This window comes from Bos mutus, chromosome 3 (assembly GCF_027580195.1).
Source record: "Bos mutus isolate GX-2022 chromosome 3, NWIPB_WYAK_1.1, whole genome shotgun sequence".
Taxonomy (NCBI): domain Eukaryota; kingdom Metazoa; phylum Chordata; class Mammalia; order Artiodactyla; family Bovidae; genus Bos; species Bos mutus.
The window spans coordinates 103,016,657-103,034,576 of NC_091619.1; the positions used below are offsets into that span (position 1 = coordinate 103,016,657).

A 17,920-nucleotide genomic window follows, 5' to 3' on the forward strand; every position below is an offset into this window, starting at 1 on the left:
TGCTTTACAGATACGAGCCCCCAGCCCCCGACCAAATGGAAGATATTAACCACTTGATGACCATGAGCATATAGCCCCAGGCCTCCTGAAGCCTAAGGACTGTTAATGTTAACCCCTGTAACACCACCGTGTTACCTCACCATCACCCAATCAGAGAACTGTGCACAAGCTGATCACAGACCCGGCAACCCAACCGGCCCTGTGCTCTGCCCCGCATGTGGCTTTAAAAAATATTTTGTTGAAACCCTTTGGAGAGTTCAGGGCTTTTTAGAGCATGAGCCCCCATCTGTTTGCATGGCCCTGCAATAAACCTTTCTCTACTCCAAACTTCTATGTTTCAGTTTGGCCTCATTGTGTGTTGGGCACAGGAACTTGCACTGTTGGGGATTTTCTCCCCGGGACTTGGAAGTGACGAACCTGAAAGAATGACACTTGGACAGTCTCTTGCAAGGACTGACAAGTTTATTTCTGCAGTCGAGCCTTTTTATAGAAGCAGGAACAAAGAGCTTAAAGTATACGGCCAGCAGAGCGCATACAGGGTTAACACATAATCAGTAAAAACATTTCAAGGACAGCGGGCTCTAAGTGACTCATGTGCTTATCCCACAACCTGTTTTCTCAAGTAATATCCCTATTTATTATTAAATCTTGGCGCCGAGCATAACCAAAGGCAGAAGATGTTTTTCTGTCCGCAGTACAAAGCCGGGTACTTCTGGCCCTTCGCCATTTTCCCAAGGACTTTCTCCTTTTACGGCTATTTTGTACTATGCTTCCCAACATGCACTAACAATTTCTGTCTCCAAGACTAGCAGCATTGTGCTGTGGCAAGAGCTAGACTTCTGAGTCAGGCAGTCCTGGCTGTGAATTCTCTTCCAACACCTGGCTGTAGAATCTTCAGCGAGTCACTCTATCCCACTAAGCTTTGTGTCCTCACCCTTAACCTGGGAATAATTCCTCTCTCAGTGCACTGGAGGCAAAGGCTTCATGCATGCTCTATGCACACACAAATCTCCAGGTACCTCCAAGTACATGATCTCTAATCCCTTCAGCCACGATATGCTGGGGTATTATCCTAATTGATGAGCTGAGGAAGTGAGACTCAGAGAGATTCAGTGGCTCACGTGGCAGAGGTGGTCTGTGCCCTGTCCTTCCCTTAGGGGCTTACCTTGACTTTGCCTTTTGGTTGCTTCCTGTGCCTGGAGAACCCAGCACAGTAAGGTCTGATGAAAGGCAATACCTCACTTCCCACTCCAAAAGCTAGAGTATTACTGGTTACTTGCTTTCCCTGACCCTGAAGCCCCCGAGTGGGTGCTGACCTAGGCTCAGCTAGGATGCTCCTATCCATGATTTTGAATCTGGGGGAAATGAAAAGGCATTAGACAGAGATAGCTCTGACAGCAGTAGACGAGAGCATGGTGGTGGTCCAATAGCCAAAGCAGCATTCCCTGGCCACAGTGCCATCTATGGGGCTGCCCCTGTGGCAGGAGCTCGGCTATGGCTCAGGTCACAGGTCTCCTTTAGCATCTACCCACTTATGCTCCTGTTAGTGTTGTGAGCCTCTTGACAGTCTTCCTCAAATTCCTTTTCAACTTAAATCACTCAGATTTGATTTCAGATTTTTGTCACTGAGAACCTCATGTGGCAGTTCTACAACAAAAAACTATCTCTGAACATTTTTATCTTCTGCCTAATACTCCCACCCAAATGTTGGGAGTCATTTCCCTCCAAACTACAGATTGGGTCTGTGGTTCCATCCTCCATTCTCCTCTCCCGCTACTTAATCCTCTTTGCACAGCTGATTTCCATGCCCCTGGGGCCTCAGTTTTATCTCCGATGGGCAGAGGCCAGCAAAGAGCCCTTTGCTTCCTTGTTCTTGCCTCTGCTCTTCCCTGATTTGTTTCTTCAGGGCCGAGGGGGTTTATGGTGAGCTCTTCCCCAGGGACCTTGCTCTCCCTGAGTCCCACCTTCTTCTTCTTTCTCTGCCTGGACTTCACTGGGTCAGGATTCCTCCTTTTTTCTAAGAGCCTCAAGAAGGTACGGCCTTTGTCATGATACTAATGGGGTTATTAAAGATAAACAGCCCAGAAGACAGTTTGGAAAGTGACTCCTCCCTTGGTGTAGACAGGTTCTAGGGAGTTCACCATGTGCATCATGACTGTTGATGGCGAATCATCTAGCACTGGAAACTCCAAGGGAGCTGATTTAATCCAGGCCTGGAATGGCTCAGCTGTATTCCCTAGCCCAGCCTAGAGTTATGTCCATCTGCTTTATTTGTCTGTCCAGCCTATAATCCTTAGAAGATTGTCCCATTCTTCCCTTCCACTGGCTGCTGATCACAAGATCTACTTTCTAGGTTGGGAGATGGGCCCAACTAAGCATGGATGGACAGGATGAAAATATAAATGAATGCTCTGGCTTCCCAGGTGGCTCAGTGATAAAGAATCCTCCTGCCAAGCCAGAGACGTGAGTTCAACCCCTGGGTCAAGAAGATCCCCTGGAGAAGGAAATGGCAGTCAACTCCAGTATTCCTGCCTGAGAAATCCCTTGGACAGAGGAACTTGATGGGCTTCAGTCCATGGGGTCGCAAAGAGTTGGACACGACTTAGCAACTAAAACAACCTGGGAGAAAGAAGCCCTTTCTTTCCCCTTGAATGGAAACCTATGAAGATATAATCTTGGAGTTGCTTCTGACTGTCTTTCTTGCCAGAAGAATGAAGGAAGCTGTATTAGATTCCTAGGGCTGCTGAAACAAATTACCATAAAATTAGGTGGGTTAAAACAGCAGAAATTTATTTTCTCACAGCACTGGAGAATAGAAGTTCAAGACCAGTGTCACAAGGTTGGTTCCTTCAGAGAGCTCTGAGGCAGAGTCTGTTACATGCCTCCTCCTAGTTTTTGGAGGTTTCTGCAATCCTTGGCATTCCTTGGCTTGTAGATGCATCACTCCAATCTGCCTCCATCTTCACATGGCTGTCTTCCCTCTGTGTATGTTTGTGTTCAATTTCCCTTTTATCAGGACACCAGTTACTGGATTAGGGACCATACAAATCCAATATGGCCTCATCTTAACTTGATTACATCTGCAAAGACTATTTCCAAATAAAATCACCTTCACAGGTTTTGGGTAGATATGAATTTTGGGGACCATCATTCAACTCAATATGGACACTAACTTAGGAAAGCAGAATCAAGAGGTGGGAAGAGAGAAGCTTAATGATGACTTATCAGTTCCTGAACACAATTAGTCTTGGTGAAGTAAGCTTCATCCTGGACTTTTCAGATATGCGAGCCAAAGCACTGCCTTTTCCCTAAGGTAGTTTGGGTTTGATTTCCAGCACCTGAATTGGAAAAAGCCCTGACTGATACAGAGGTACATAGAAAACCCAAATTAAGTAGGCTGGGGTTTTAACAATGGACCAAATGCAGTAAGAAAATGTCTCCTCCCTCTATCCCTTCTTCCTATAAATATGCCATTTTCAGGACATCATGCTGATCTTGAGTCCTCCTGGTAGGAAAGCTGTCTAGTGAGAGGGTTTACCACTTTATTTACTTCTGTCTACTTGGATAAATAAGAGGTAATAGTACCAGAAGATCCACAGTCCAGATGTTTAGGACTCTAGGTAGAAAAGGTTGTAGCTCAAAGGAAAGAGGTCCTTGGGGGTCTAAGTTTGGTCATTAAGAAAGGATTTGGGGAGAGGGAACACTTTCAGCTAGGCCTGGAAGGACAGGGCAGGTGTTAATGAGGAACAGAGTGTGCAGGGAACATCTAGAATGTACTTGGTATCCTCCTAGGCGGATGTGTGGACTAGACAGGCAGAGGCAGGGAGGTGAGTTCTAATTGGTGATGAGGAGATCAGGGCGGAGATAAAAAGTCCATGGGCCAGGAGATGCCTAGGAAGCCAGGTCCTGTTTTGCCGGCTCAAAAAAGAGCAAAAAAGAACTGTTATCTCCCATCCACCCTGACTCCAGCTGAACTAAGACATGGGGCCCCTGGCTCAGGCACTCAATGATGGGGTTTGCTGCACTGTGGGTTCATGTGGCTAATCTGTGTTTTAACAGTGCTGTGGTTTGAGTTTGTCTGTTCCTTTAGGGGCTTCTAATTGTAGATGTCAGAAATTTGGGAGTTGTTGAAATCTTTCTCTTTTGCCTGTTACTATTATGCAAGCTAAGGTCTGATTCTAGTACCTCCATCCTTGATTTTTTTCCCCTATCCCTCCAAATACCCTGACTCTGCTGACCCTTCTCAAGGGCTTGCAGGAGAGAGAAGCAGGAAAGGGGATGAATTTGCCAGCTGGGGTCTTTGTCTGGTATTTGGAGGATCCTGTTTGTGGGCCAGGGAAACTAACACTGAAGTCTCGCCAGGGTCTCTGCCTCCAACTCCCACCTCACAGGCTGCTTCCTGCCAGATTCCCTCAGGGATTTCTCTTAGGGTTAGAAATGATTGTGACTGTTGGTGAAGGGTTCTATCTCTCGGTGATCTCTTTGTCCACGGCAGCCTGGATGTTCTTGGCTACCTGGAGGCCAGACTTGATAGCTGTGTCTATCCAGGCGTGGGGCAGGCAGGTGTGCTCGCCAGCAAAGTGGATGCGGCCCTCTGGCTGGAAAAGTTGCTGTGAATAGTCCACAAACCGATAGGGTGTGAACTCAGTAAAGGCGCCCATGAAGAGGGGGTCCAGAGACCAGCGCTTGACCACAGAAGAGGGGCACATGCGCCGCAGCTCCTCCGTGGGAATCTGGTGCACCGCCGCCAGGTCCCTCAGGACGATATCCACCACCTGGTCCTGCTGCATGGATATGAAGAAGAGGGAGTCTTTGTCCACGGTGTAGGAGGCCAGCAGGACGCCCTTGCCGCTGGGGAGGCGGTGGCTGGGGTAGTAGATGTAGCGGGAGGGCAGGTCAGTAATGGAGACCCCGCCCTGGATGCCGTCCCGCTCCCAGAAGGACTCGTTGCATGCCAGAACCACCTTGGTGGCGCTGGTATAAGGCACTGAGCGGAGCGCGTCCATCTTGTCTTGGGAGAGCGGGGGCTCAAAGGTGATGAGATGCGTCGCCTTGGCTGAGGCGGAGATGATGACAAAGTCTGCGGTGAGGGTGCGCAGGGTAGAGTTGGTTTCTCCCATCCGGTAGGAAATCCGAACCTCAGGCCCATCTCTTACTACCTTCTCCACCTTGGAGCCCAAACGGATGGTGCCAGGCTTCAGGCTGGCGTTAAGGGCTTTGGGAAGCTGGTCAAAGCCACCGGTGATCTCGGAAAAGCTGTAGTGGTGAAGAGAGGGAAGGAGGAGGAGGGGAGTGTGGGAGGCACAAAGTCAGTCTGCTGAGTTGCCAGCAGCGATCCCAGTCCAAAAAGGGAGGAAACGGGCCTCCTGCAGTATGTGGTGGATACTTCATGCGTGCTCAGTTGTGTCTGACTCTTTTGTTACCCCACGGACTATAGCATACCAGTTTCCTCTGTCCGTGGAATTCTCCAGGCAAGAATACTGGAGTGGGGTGCCACTTCCTTCTCCAGGGGATCTTCCGCACCCAAGGATGGAACCTGTGTTTCTTGGGTCTCTTGCATTGCAGGCAGATTCTTTACCATTGAACAACTGGGGAAGTCCGTGTACTTCACACATCTCACCTTATCTAGCCTCTGTGAGGGAGGGTTCATTGCTTACTTTTATAGTTTGGAAAATGAACACCCAGAAAAAAGGGACTTTCTCCCAATGACATATGCAATCTAGCAGGAAAGCCCATGGCTTCAGCCACCATGCAATTCTGCATCCCAGGAGGCATCCTGCAGACCTACGTGTTCCAGCCCTTGCCCAGCTTGTGTGAATCTGAGTTGCATGACTTCTCCAAGCCTCAGCCTCCTCACTGGTAACATGACTCTGAATTATAGTGCCCTACCTTCCAAGTGATCATAGCATTAAATGTGATCATCCTTGGAAAATGCTTAGCATGGCACCTGGCACGTAGGAACTACTCAGTAATCAAAGTCCCCTTTCTCTGTTCTGCGTGTTTGAGAAAGGGGCAGACTCAAGGTCTGGTCCAGATCAGCCTTACTCATTACTTGTGAAGATCATGTCCATCCGAAGGGACTCCAGAAGGGACTTGTAGTATCCAGCATCCTCATTCATCACATCCCTGATCATCTTTACTCCTCTTTGGCTCAGCATCCCTTCCTTCAGCAGGTAAGCCTGCTGGATGGAAGCATCAGATAGAGGACGCAGTATGTAGGAAGGGGCCTCAGTAGGGGCCTGGGGTAGGCAAGGTTGAAGCAGGGGTGAGGGGACTCCAGGGAGGTGAAGCCTTGGGCACTGGGAGAAGGTCCTGGTAGGGAGGGGACAATCCCAGGGGTCTAGGTTGAGCACAGACCCCCTTTCCTCCCTATCTTGGGACTTTGCCTCACTCACCTTGGTGGAGTAAGAATCATAAAAGGACATCAGGTGGCTGCAGTTTAATTCTTTCAGGCTTTTGAGCTGTAGAGAAGAGCAAGGGGTAGCAACTTGAAAGTCACAGAGCCAGAGGCAGGACTTCTGGGTTCTCTGGATGATCCTTTGAAGAGGGTGGGGACTAAGAGGAAGTAGATGGAAGGAAAAGGGGGAGGGAGTTTCCACCTCCTAAATTTTCTCTTTCCCCCCAGATCTCTCCTTCATTTAATTTAAAGGTGAAGACATTTACTTCAATCCAGGAAGACTGATTCATTACCAAGGATTGGATTACCTGCTGATTCCCCTTCCTTGTACTGCTTAACCAAGGAATGGATGATTAGTCCACACGGGACAGAAGAGATGGAGCTGGGCACTAGGGCTCGGGTGGCAACATTCTTAGGGGGTGTTAGAAGGAAAATAGACCAATCATAAGAGTATCAGGTAAGAGTAAGGTGGCCTGATGGATGGTCACCTAACTTGCTAGGTGACTTTTGGCCAGACCTGTTTTTTCCTGACCCTGGGGTGGCAGCGGGGGGAGGTGGGGAGAGGGAGGAGGCAGGAGTCACCTTGCCAATGGACTGGTAGAAGAGATTTATAGCATTCTTGCCCTTTTCTCTTGGGTTCATGGAATAGCCTAGAAGCTCTGGGTTGGCCTTAACCTCCCCGGCGCGGTAGCGTTTTCTGTTGATGAGGAACCAGGTGTTGTCATGGTACTGGAGGAACTTGTTTAGCTTCAGGCCCAGCTTCCTGACATAGGTGTGGACCAACCTGGAACAGACACAGGCTCAACGTGGCCCTCATCCATGTGACACCTCTTTCCTGCTTACCTCACAGTAGAAACTGTTTCCAGGAAAACCAGTTTCTTCGTGTGCCCAAGGAGCCCAGACCGACTGCCGCCTCATCTCTAACCTCGCCTTCTCTTACTGCTGCGTTGGTTCTTTTTCTCCTATTTTTGCACTGAGGGAGACAGGGAGTAGGTTTTCCCCATGACTGAAAGAAGGCCCTTAAGGAAATCCCAGCATATAGAGCTCAACTACAGAGCCCAAGACATCTTGTCTCAGACAGAATTTAAAATTCCATTTCTAAGTAAGCTTGAAAAGTGAAAGTGTTAGTCGCTCAGTTGTGTCCGACTCTTTGCAACACCTTGGACTGTAGCCCACCAAGCTCCTCTGCCCATGAAATTCTTCAGGCAAGAATACTGGAGAGGGTATTCTTGGGGATTTTCCCGACCCAGGTTCTCCTGCCTTGCAGGCATATTCTTTACCATCTGAGCCACCAGAGAAGCCCTAAGTAAGTTTGAGGCCATATCTAAAGACTCCTACTTTGGGCTGCTACTGTTAATTTTTGGTTTGGTTTAGGATAGTGTTTGTAGGGAAATCTCAGGTTTAGTTTCCACTTAAGGCAAAAAATGAGGCATGTGGTGGGGCACCAGGCAAAGGATCTTTTTGTCTTACAAGCCCCGGAACTGGGGGCCAGGTTGTCTTCCAGATTCTGATTTAGAAATTGATCATATACTTTGGTGCCAGGTACTCCCTTGATTTTGAGGAGCTTTGTCACTTCCTCCTAGGAGAACCTTAAGTCAGTCACTTAATATCTCTGAGCCCAATTTCTTGATTTGTAAATAGGAAAAATAAGAGTATTACATTATAGGGTTGTGAGAGTCAAATGAAATAATGCACATATAGTACTTAGCACACAGGGCCATGCACATAGTAGGTGTCCTCGAATGACAGCTACTATTATTATTATTTATTTTATAGCTTAAAATAGTATCTGGCCTCCCTGGTGACTCAGACTGTAAAGAATCTGCCTGCAATGCAAGAGACCTGGGTTGGATCCCTGGATTGGGAAGATTCCCTGGACAAAGGAATGGCTATCCCCTTCAGTATTCTTGCCTGGAGAATCCCATGGACAGAGGAATCTGGCAGGTTACAGCCCACAGGGTCACAAAAGAGTCGGACAACAAATGGTCATTATTAGTTTGGGATCTTCCACTTTCTGTATTACCCTGAGCTCTGAGCCTCGATCATCTCTGTCAGCTGGGGGACCAGACTTGCAGGATTGAATTGCATGAGACAGTGAGTCTAAAAGGGATCTGACACAGTGGCAGCAGCCCATCCTCTACTCCTCTTAATTCTTCCTCCTTGCCTTTTGCTCCATCCCTCTCCTGAGACTTACCTGTGGGACTTTGGGATTCGCATGGGCCCCAGTTCATAGTACCAGCCCTCCTTCTCGTTCCTGAATGTCATCACTCGACCCCCGACGTGGTCGCTGGCTTCCAGGATGGTTACCTAGTATCCAGGGAGGCTGCTGTCACTCCCAGAGTCATCTACTCCCTTTTCCCACCTGGCCTGGCCACAGGTTCTATTCTGGAACTCCCACTGGTAGGTCCCTGAATGTGCAGGATAACCAAACTGGGCAGAGTGAGGTTTTCCCCCAGAGGGACCTGAGTAACGTAGGTGATGCAGAAGGGCTCCAGGATTGCAGGGGTCAGAACACCTCTTGGCCCTTTCTGGCTAGCATAGCCCTTCTCTACTTTTATTTCCAAAAGAACACAAGTTGCAGTTAAGTCTCAGGGGATGCAGTTTTTTGAGGAACAATAACTAGGGGCTAAGAGACCCAGTGGGTTATGCTCAGTTGTCTAAAGGTGGGCTGTAACCCCACTCCTTTTCTTTTTTCACCCAACGAAGCAAACTGGAGGTGAATGATTGCGGCCCCTCCCACACCAGCTCACCTGATGGCCAGCATCTTGCAGGGCCTTGGCCGCCGTCAGCCCTGACATGCCAGCTCCCACCACCACTACGCGTTTGGGCACTGGGGAGGTGTGGAGGCCCTCCTGGGCTGTGACAAGGATAGACTCATATTCAGGGTCCTGGAAACACTTAGCCAAGTCCTCATAGTAGCCAAGGCAGCTGGGAGTGGCCAAGAAAAGCCCCAGGATCAGGATTCCTGGGGCAGAGAAAGGAATGGGGGCTGGGGCTGTGCACCCTGCCCTACCTGTCTGTGTCTGTCGTCCTCGTCTGTGTGGATGAGTGGGAGTGGTAAGGTCAGGAGTGTCTGTCCACTGTGTGCTTGCAAACATGCGTTTGTGGTTGTGTCTGTGTCTGTGTTGTGTGGGATATGAATGATGTGTGAACTATGCTAGCTTTAGTTGTGTGGGTGTGAATGTTCACGTGTGTGGGTGTGAATGTTCACATGTGTGGGTGTGATTGGAAAATCCTGGTTGTGTGCAGCTTCCTATTGGAGGGTAAATGTGCCTGCTTCTGATGGTGAGTGTGTGTGTATGAGGTTATCTATGATAAAATTGCTGTGGTTGCAAGTCTGGGTCATTGCCCTGGGTAACTGTGCATTGTTTGTGATTTTATGTGAAATGAGTATGTTGTGGAATAGTGTAGGTACCCGAGTAAATGTGTGGGTGAATCTGTACAGAAAAGTGAGAGATGTTGTAGAAATAGTGCACGTTGGCCTGTGTTTGGAGGAGGGAGAATGATATGTATGCATTTGCTTGAGTTTCAGCGAGAATTTGGTTGCTTGTGTTCTTTGTTTGATTCCCTGTGTGTGTTTGAGCATGAGGTGGGACTGGGGAGCCTGAGGGTGTCTGTATTCTTTGAAAATGTGTGCATTTGTGAGAGGGTGTGTGTGTGTGTGTGTGTGTGGCACAATTCTCTTCGGGGAAGAGGAGTAGGGGAATTGTGACCACTTTCTCAATGACTACTCATGCCCCACAGGAACTTGCTAGTCCTGTTGTTCTTCTCCAGCCTCACAGTATTTTCTTCAAACCATTCTATGTTTTCTAATGTGCAGTCAAGATTGAAAACCATAGTTAATACATAACGTAAGTCCAGAGTGACTTGGTTTTCTCCTATACAAATAACTATTCTGATGTACAGAGATATTCCGCTAAGAGTCTGAAACCCTGAAAGAGAGTCTGTGTGGTTTCCTTGGTGCCACTTGCTCTAAAGGGAACAGCCAGGAGCTGTGGCACATGGAGTGCCCCCTCACTAGCTCTAGGTTTTTTGGCGGGTGAGAATCCCCTTAGTCCAGTCTTTGTACTGGCAGCACAGCTGAAGCTCTCAGAAGAGAAGGGGTCTTCAGGGGCCACCCACTGAGGAGGAGCAGGGACCCCGCTGGTTCCCAGTGCAGGCCATTCCCAATGCTAGAAGGGCCTTCTGAAGGGGCGACTTCTCAGGAAAGAGGAGAGGAGTGACCATGCCCCGTGGGACAGAGCGTCAAGCCTCCCAGCAGCCCCACCAGGCCTACCTCAACCTCTGAAATCCATTCTCCACCTGGGACAGGTTTTCCCATCTCCCTGTGTGATTTCCATTCTGTCTCAGTCCCCATGACCTTCCCCTTGAGTGGGCCCAACCTCCAAATGCATTCTCTAGATCTGTATCTATCCTCTTGACTCACTTTCAACACCTTGACCTACTCATAGCCCCTGACCTAGCTCCCGTCCCATCTCATACCCACCCCTCTTTCCCTAGCCTGGCCCTATGCCCAGACTCCCTCTTGGACCCATTTCACCCTCCCCCCAGCCACCCCCACTCCACAATCTAGCTCTTCTGCCCTGTTTCAGCGTCCAATACCTCCTTCCTCAGGTGCCTCTCCCTCAGATTCAGAGGAGGGACCCTCCTTACCTCTCATCTTGACCATGGCCCTGCAGCTCAGGCTGAGTCTGGTACAACTCTCCCTCTCTTTAAGAGGAGCCAGCTCCACCCAGCAGTCACTGGCCTCATCCCATTAGGCTACCCTAGGGGCCAATTGGCTGGGCCAAGCAGAAAAACCCTGCCCTCAAGGCCTGGCTGTCAGGTAAAGATGATTGTGGTGACTCAGTTCCCCCCACCTCCCCGCATCTTCTGCATCCCTATATTCCTTCTGGCCCATCTCCCTTCCTAGGGAAAGCCCCTTCTCCCAGCTCAGATCACAGTCATTGACGGGAAGGGGTTGTGGATGCCAGGTGGGCCATCCCAAACCTGCTGGGATCATCTCCCAGGAAGGGGTAAGGATTGGGAATGAACCTCTGGGCTGGTTTGGAAATCCAGAGTCTGGGTTCCCAGCACAGGCCAGACCTCCTGACTGCTCTCACTAGAGAATGTTCCTGTTCCGCTGCTGTCTCACTGCGGAGCCTTCTGCTCCAAGGTGAGGATTCTAGCCATGAGTTCCCGTGGGAGGACTGGGCTCTCCCCACCCCTCTCAGGTGTTACCTCTGTGGGCAGGATAGAGTCTCTGGTCTGGCCCATTTGCCGTGGGGAGTGGGCTTTTTTCTCCATTCCTCTGGGGCCCCCAGGGTTTCCTTAGGCACAGGCGGGCTTCTCTGGCACTGGAATTGCTTCTCCTGGGGAATCAGGCCAGCTGGCTGTGGTGCCAGCGCGAGTCTTTGTTCTCTGTGTACAGTGCAGGGAGAAGGGGCTGGAAACCATCACAGAGCAGCAGCCTGGGGCTGGGGAGGGGGCTGGAGTATGAGCAGATGTTCAGGAGCTGGGACACAGGACTCAGATCCTGGGCACTAGGGTGGCGTTGGAGAAAGGGCACCAGCAATGGAATCAAACAGACTGAATTCAAATTCTGCTTAGTCATGTTGTAGCTGTGTGTCTTAGGACATATAGTATGCTTCTCTGAGCCTGGGTTTCTTTATCTGTAAAACTGGGTAATAATACTTTCTTTCTTTACAGGGTATTTCAAGGATTAAATGAGATGATGTGTGAAGAGCCTGGCATAGGTAGGTACCTAAGCTGGTTTCCTTCTTTCCTTTTGGAGATAGGGTTTGTCACACAACTGCAATAGCTCTAAAAAGAGGTAGTTCCTCCATCACAGAGTTGCTAGCAGTGGCAGATAGAATGATGTTTAAAGAGAAACTGAATCGCTGGGCAGGTCGAGGACTCTTGCTTTCTTGCTCTCATTCTATTGTCGATTCTTTTAAATTTTTAATAGCTTTATTGGATATAATTTATACACCATACAATTCACCCATTTGAAGTGAGCAATTCAGTGGTTTTTAGTGTATTCACAGAGTTGTGCTACTATTACCACAACTAACTTAAAACATTTTCATTATTCTTCAGGAAACTCAAACTGGGGCTCTGTAACAACCTAGAGGGATGGGAAAGGGTGGGAGATGGAGGGAGGTTCAGAGGGAGGGGACACGTGTACAACTATGGCTAATTCATGTTGATGTGTGGCAGAAATCCAACCAATGCTGTAAAGCAATTATCCTTCGATTAAAAATAAATAAACGAACAAACAAAAAAAAGAAATCCCATACACTTTAGCCATCACCCCCCCATTCTCTGCATCCCCCTAACCCTAGGGATCCACTATTCTGCTTCCTGCCTCTATGGGTTTGCCTGTTTTGGACATTTCATATAAATGTAATCACACAATATGTGGTCTTTTGTGGCTGGCTCCATTCATTTAACATAACCTCTTTAAGATTCATCCATGTTGCAGCATGTATCAGTGCTTCATTTCTTTTCAGGGCTAAATAATAGCCATTTCTGGATGGCTCTTATTCCATTTATGACTGAATAATATTCCATTTATACCACATTTTGTTTATCCACTCATCTTTTGGGTTTGACCATATCTGGTGTAGTGGGAATTCCTAATAATGTACTTTCTCAGCCTTGAGAAATTCCACAGAAATAGAATCTGGAAAAACAGCATATATTAAGAAACTATATTAATAATTATCTTTCACATTTTTCTTAGAATAATAGCCTTGTTACAAACCCCAAGGCCAGACCCAGAAGGGAGTACGACTGGGATCATGAAAGCATGGACTTTGGAACACTGGGTTGGTGCCAGGCATGAACGCTGCCTACACACTTGCTGATTGTTCTCGAGACTTGCCCAAAGGAAATGGCCTGGGATAAAAAATAAGGAAATCTGGACTATGTCAATGTAATCCATGACATTTAGGAGTATGTGATTGAAACAGAATATGTCTTGAGAAAGATAAGGCCAAAGAAATTCTTGTAGTCTGCACTTAGGAATAAAATCTGGACTCAGAGTGGACTCTGCACCTCAGTCCAGTAGAGGCTGCAGGTCTCCTGACCCACTGCACCAGATTTTGTGTTCTGTCTTCATTCTCGTCGCTCGCTCCCAGACCATTAGGGCAACAATCTGGTTTCCCACGTTCTAGCTGTTATATATAGTGCGTCTATAAACATTCTTTTTATGTGGATATAGGTTTTCATTTTTCTTAGGCATACACTTTGGAGTGGAATGGCTGGGTTATGTGTTAGTTCTATGTCTCACCTTTGCAGGAACTGCCAGATTGGTTTCCAAAATGGCTGCACCATTTTACTTTCCCACCAGCAATGAATGAGAGCCAATTTCTTCTCATTCTCCATGACACTTGCTATTATCCGTGCTTTTGATTATAGCCATCCTAGTGGGGGTAAAGTAATATTTCATTGTTTTCTCATTTGTACTTCCCTGATGATAAGTGACTTAAAACTCAACATCCAGAAAACAAAGATCATGGTATCCGGTCCCATCACTTCATGGCAAATAGATGGGGAAACAGTGAAAACAGTGCCAGACTTTATTTTCTTGGGCTCCAAAATCACTGCAGATGGTGACTGCAACCATGAGATTAAAGATGCTTGCTCCTTGGAAGAAAAGCTATGACCAACCCAGACAGCATATTAAAAAGCAGAGACATTACTTTGCCACCAAAGGTCCTACTAGTCAAAGCTGTGGTTTTTGCAGTAGTCATGTATGGATGTGAGAATTGGACCATAAATAAAGCTGAACACCAAAGAACTGATGCTTTTGAACTGTGGTGTTGGAGAAGACTCTTGAAAGTCCCTTGGACTGCAAGGAGATCCAATCAGTCAATCATAAAGGAAATCAGTCCTGAATATTCATTGGAAGGACTGATGTTGAAGCTAAAGCTCCAATACTTTGGCCACCTGATGTGAAGAACTGACTCATTTGAAAAGACTCTGATGCTGGGAAAGATTGAAAGGAGGAGTAGAAGGGGACGACAAAGAATGAGATAATTGGATGGCATCACCGACTTGATGGACATGAGGTTGAAAAAGCTCTGGGAGTTGGTAACGAACAGGGAGACCTGGCATGCTGCAGTCCATGGGGTTGCAAAGAGACAGACATGACTGAGGGACTGAACTGAACTGAACTGATGATCAGTGACCTTGAGCATCTTTTCATGTGCTTAATGGACATCTGTATATCTTATTTGGAGAAATTTTCATTCAGATCCTTTGCCCATTTTTTCATTTGGTTACTTGTGTCTTTATTATTGAATTGTAAGGATTCTTTATCGTAGCTCAGCTGGTAAAGACTGCCTGCAATGCAGGGAAGATCCACTGGAGAAATGATAGGCTATCCACTTCAGTATTCTTGGGCTTCCCTGGTGGCTAAGATGGTAAAGGGTCCACCTGCAGTGTGGGAGACCTGGCTTCGATCCCTGGGTTGGGAAGATCCCCTGGAGGAGGACACAGCAACTCACTCCAGTATTCTAGCCTGGAGAATCCCCAAGGACAGAGGAGCCTGGTGGGCTATAGTCCACGGTGTCACAAAGAGTCCTAGGGGTCATAAAGAGTCAGAAATGACTGAGCGACTAAGCACAAGGGTTCTTTATATTGTAGATAAAATCCTTTTCACATATATGATTTGCAAATATTTCTGGCAGCCCCATTCCATGGGTTGCCTTTTTACTTTCTCGATGGTGTCCTTTGAAGCACAAATGTTTTTAATTTTGAAGAATCCTTATTTTTTCTTTTGTTGCTTGTGTATTTGGGGTCCTAAGAAACTATTGCCTAATCCAAGATCATAAGACTTACCCTTTGCTGTCTTCTACAAGTTTTATATTTTCAGCTGGTATATTGAGGTCTTTACTCCATTTTGAAGTGATATTTGTAAATGATGTGAGGCAGAGTTCCAACTTCATTCTTTTGAACATGACTATTCATTGTCTCAGCACATTTTATTAAAAGGACTATTCTTCCCTCCCTGGCCCTGAAGGGCAGGCAGGCTGCTCTGAGCAGGCGAGGGAGGTGGGGGGAGAGGGGTGGTGGGGTTGGGCTGGCGGCAGGCAGACAACGTGGAACTTCTGCGCTGCCCCCAACTGTGCTGGGAAGAGCATGCAGTCTGACCTGGCCTTCTTCAGGTTCCCGCAGGATCCGGCCAGATGCCAGAAGTAGGTGGTGAACTGTAGGCGAGCAGACTTGGAAGATAAAATACCTAATCAACTAAATAAACATTATCAACCGTGTGCCAAACACTTTGAAACTTCTATGATCTGCAGAACTAGTCCTTAATGGGACCATTCTCCGAGATAATGCAATACCAATAGTATTCGATCTTAGCAGCCATTTGAATAATCCACATAGTAGACACAGAAAACGAGTAAAAAGAATTGAGTGAAGATGAAATTGAGACACTGAAACAGAAAAAAAGTGATCGTGTTAACGACTCAACTTCTGAATGCCTTTTTAAAAGGCCTTGACCTGTTGATGAAACTTCTGAACAGGAACCAAAACATAAGGAAATAAACAACAGCAATGCTCAAAATTCCAGTGCAGAAGGGGGGTAAAGAGCAGGATGAAGACATTTTATCTTTAACTCTTGAAGAGAAGGAAAACAAAGAATACTTAAAATCTTTATCTAAAATTTTGATTCTTATGGGAAAACAAAACATACCTCTGGACGGCCATGAAGCTGATGAAATCCAAGAAAGTCTTTTTATTCCTGATAGCTTTCAAGCACTGCTAGAGTGCCAGATCAGTTTTGGTGAAGAGGTTCTGAGAAAGCGCTTTGAGACAACAGCAGTTAACACACTGTTCTGTTCCAAAACAGCAGAGATAGATGCTAGAGATCTGTGAGAGCTACATTCGGGAAGAAACCCTCAGGTAAGTGAGAGATTCTCACTTCTTTTTCGTCATCACTGATGTGGTGGACATCACAGGGGAAGAGCACCTGCCTGTGTGGGTGAGGTTTGTTTATGAAGCTCCCAACCTGAGAGAGGAATTTGTAGGCTTTCTGTCTTATGAAGCTCATGCAGAAATTTCACACTATAACAACTGAGAAATGGGGATTAAACATGGAGTACTGTTGTGGCCAGGCTTACATTGTGTCTAGTGGATTTTTATCCAAAATGAAAGTTGTTGCTTTTAGACTTTTAGAGTAATATCCCCAAGCTACACACTCTGCTCCTCTTGTGCCTTAAATATGTTGTTGGCAAAATCAGTGCCTGTTATGGGAGTATCTGTCTCATTAGGAACAATTGAGGAAGTTTGTTTTTTTTTCCATCAATCACCACAACAGCTTTTAGAGCTTGAAAGTGTAATTTTTGTCCTCTTTCAGAACAATGAAGAAAGGGGAAAAGAACTGAAGGAAATTTGCCATTCTCAGTGGACAGGTAGGCATGATGCTTTTGAAATCTTAGTGGACCTCCCACAAGCCCTTTTTTTAAGTTTAGATGGCATAAATATTGATACAAATGTTAGATGGAATAACTGTATAGCTGGCTGAGCATTTGTGCTCTATAGTGTGGTAACAGATTTTTATTTCATCGTTACCATTATTGTTCTTTAAAATGTTTTATCTTTTCCAAGAGGCTTTGGGAAAAATCTTCAGGGGCAAACTTCTGATGGCTTTTTTGCAACCAGTAGCTTGACTGCATTCACTAAATGAAGTGATGGGGAATATTGAAGTTTATCATGAACTTTGGCTTGAGGAAGCCACAGATTTGACAACCAAACTGTTTTCAGATGAAACTCCCAGGGAAATTTCACAGAGCTCAGCACAGTAACCCGGAATCTCAGCTAACCTGTGCTGCTGCTGTTGCTGCTAAGTCGCTTCTGTCGTGTCCGACTCTGTGAGACCCCATAGACGGCAGCCCACCAGGCTCCCCCGTCCCTGGGATTCTCCAGGCAAGAACACTGGAGTGGGTTGCCATTTCCTTCTCCAATGCATGAAAGTCAAAAGTGAAAGTGAAGTTGCTCAGTTGTGTCCGAATCCTAGCAACCCCATGGACTGCAGCCTACCAGCCTCCTCGGTCCATGGGATTTTCCAGGCAAGAGTACTGGAGTGGGGTGCCAGTGCCTTCTCCGCAGCTAACCTCTGAGAGTTACTATAAAGAAACTCTAAGTGTGCCAACTGTGGAACACATTATTCAGGAACTGAAAGATATATTCTCAGAACAGCACCACAAAGCTCTTAAATGCTTATCCCTGGTACTCTCTATCATGGGACAGCTCAAATTCAATACATCAGAAGAGCACCATGCTGACATGTACCGAAGTGAGTTACCTAATTCTGACACACTGCTGAGCTGCATTGTTGGAGAATCAAATGGAAACATAGAGGGAAAGATATAGAACTTCCATCCACTATTTATGAAGCCCTTCATCTACCAGACATCAAGTTTTTTCCTAATGTTTATGCATTGCTGCAGGTCCTATGCATTCTTCCTGTGATGAAAGTTGAGAATGAACACTAGAAAGTGGGCGAAAGCGTCTCAAAGCATACTTGAGGAA

General features: G+C 47.0%; 2 protein-coding genes across 37 annotated transcripts in view; one reads left to right on the forward strand and one right to left on the reverse strand.

Annotated features, from left to right (window-relative positions):
* Nucleotides 1-2,839: 2,839 nt before the first annotated feature.
* LOC102281829 (L-amino-acid oxidase) lies at nucleotides 2,840-8,443 on the reverse strand. Its single transcript, XM_070362459.1, has 5 exons — nucleotides 8,421-8,443; nucleotides 6,980-7,181; nucleotides 6,396-6,461; nucleotides 6,046-6,239; nucleotides 2,840-5,256 (listed from the first exon to the last, which is right to left on the reverse strand). The coding sequence occupies exons 1-5, from the start codon at nucleotides 8,441-8,443 to the stop codon at nucleotides 4,464-4,466; spliced, it is 1,278 nt and encodes a 425-aa protein (XP_070218560.1). The 3' UTR covers nucleotides 2,840-4,463.
* Nucleotides 8,444-15,479: 7,036 nt separating this feature from the next.
* Nucleotides 15,480-17,920, forward strand: part of LOC102286905 (olfactory receptor 2A12) — a 151,219-nt gene continuing 148,778 nt past the window's right edge. For 8 of the 36 annotated variants that reach the window (XR_011463737.1, XR_011463740.1, XM_070368299.1 and 5 more), the window contains exons 1-2: nucleotides 15,481-16,291; nucleotides 16,746-16,800. The gene's annotated coding sequence lies outside the window, so the exon portion shown is untranslated. Of the gene's footprint in view, nucleotides 16,292-16,745; nucleotides 16,801-16,996; nucleotides 17,147-17,920 lie in introns of those variants that run through there. The other 28 variants (XR_011463741.1, XR_011463746.1, XR_011463744.1 and 25 more) reach the window with 13 other exon arrangements.

Excerpts from the sequence above, each read along its gene's own strand:
- LOC102281829 (XM_070362459.1), bottom strand. The coding sequence starts at position 8,443 with ATGATCGAGGCTCAGAGCTCAGG. Across the intron at positions 7,182-8,420 it reads ATCGAGGCTCAGAGCTCAGG|GTTGGTCCACACCTATGTCA; the intron begins GTAATACAGAAA and ends TGTCTGTTCCAG. Across the intron at positions 6,462-6,979 it reads TCTACCAGTCCATTGGCAAG|CTCAAAAGCCTGAAAGAATT; the intron begins GTGACTCCTGCC and ends TCTTCTCTACAG.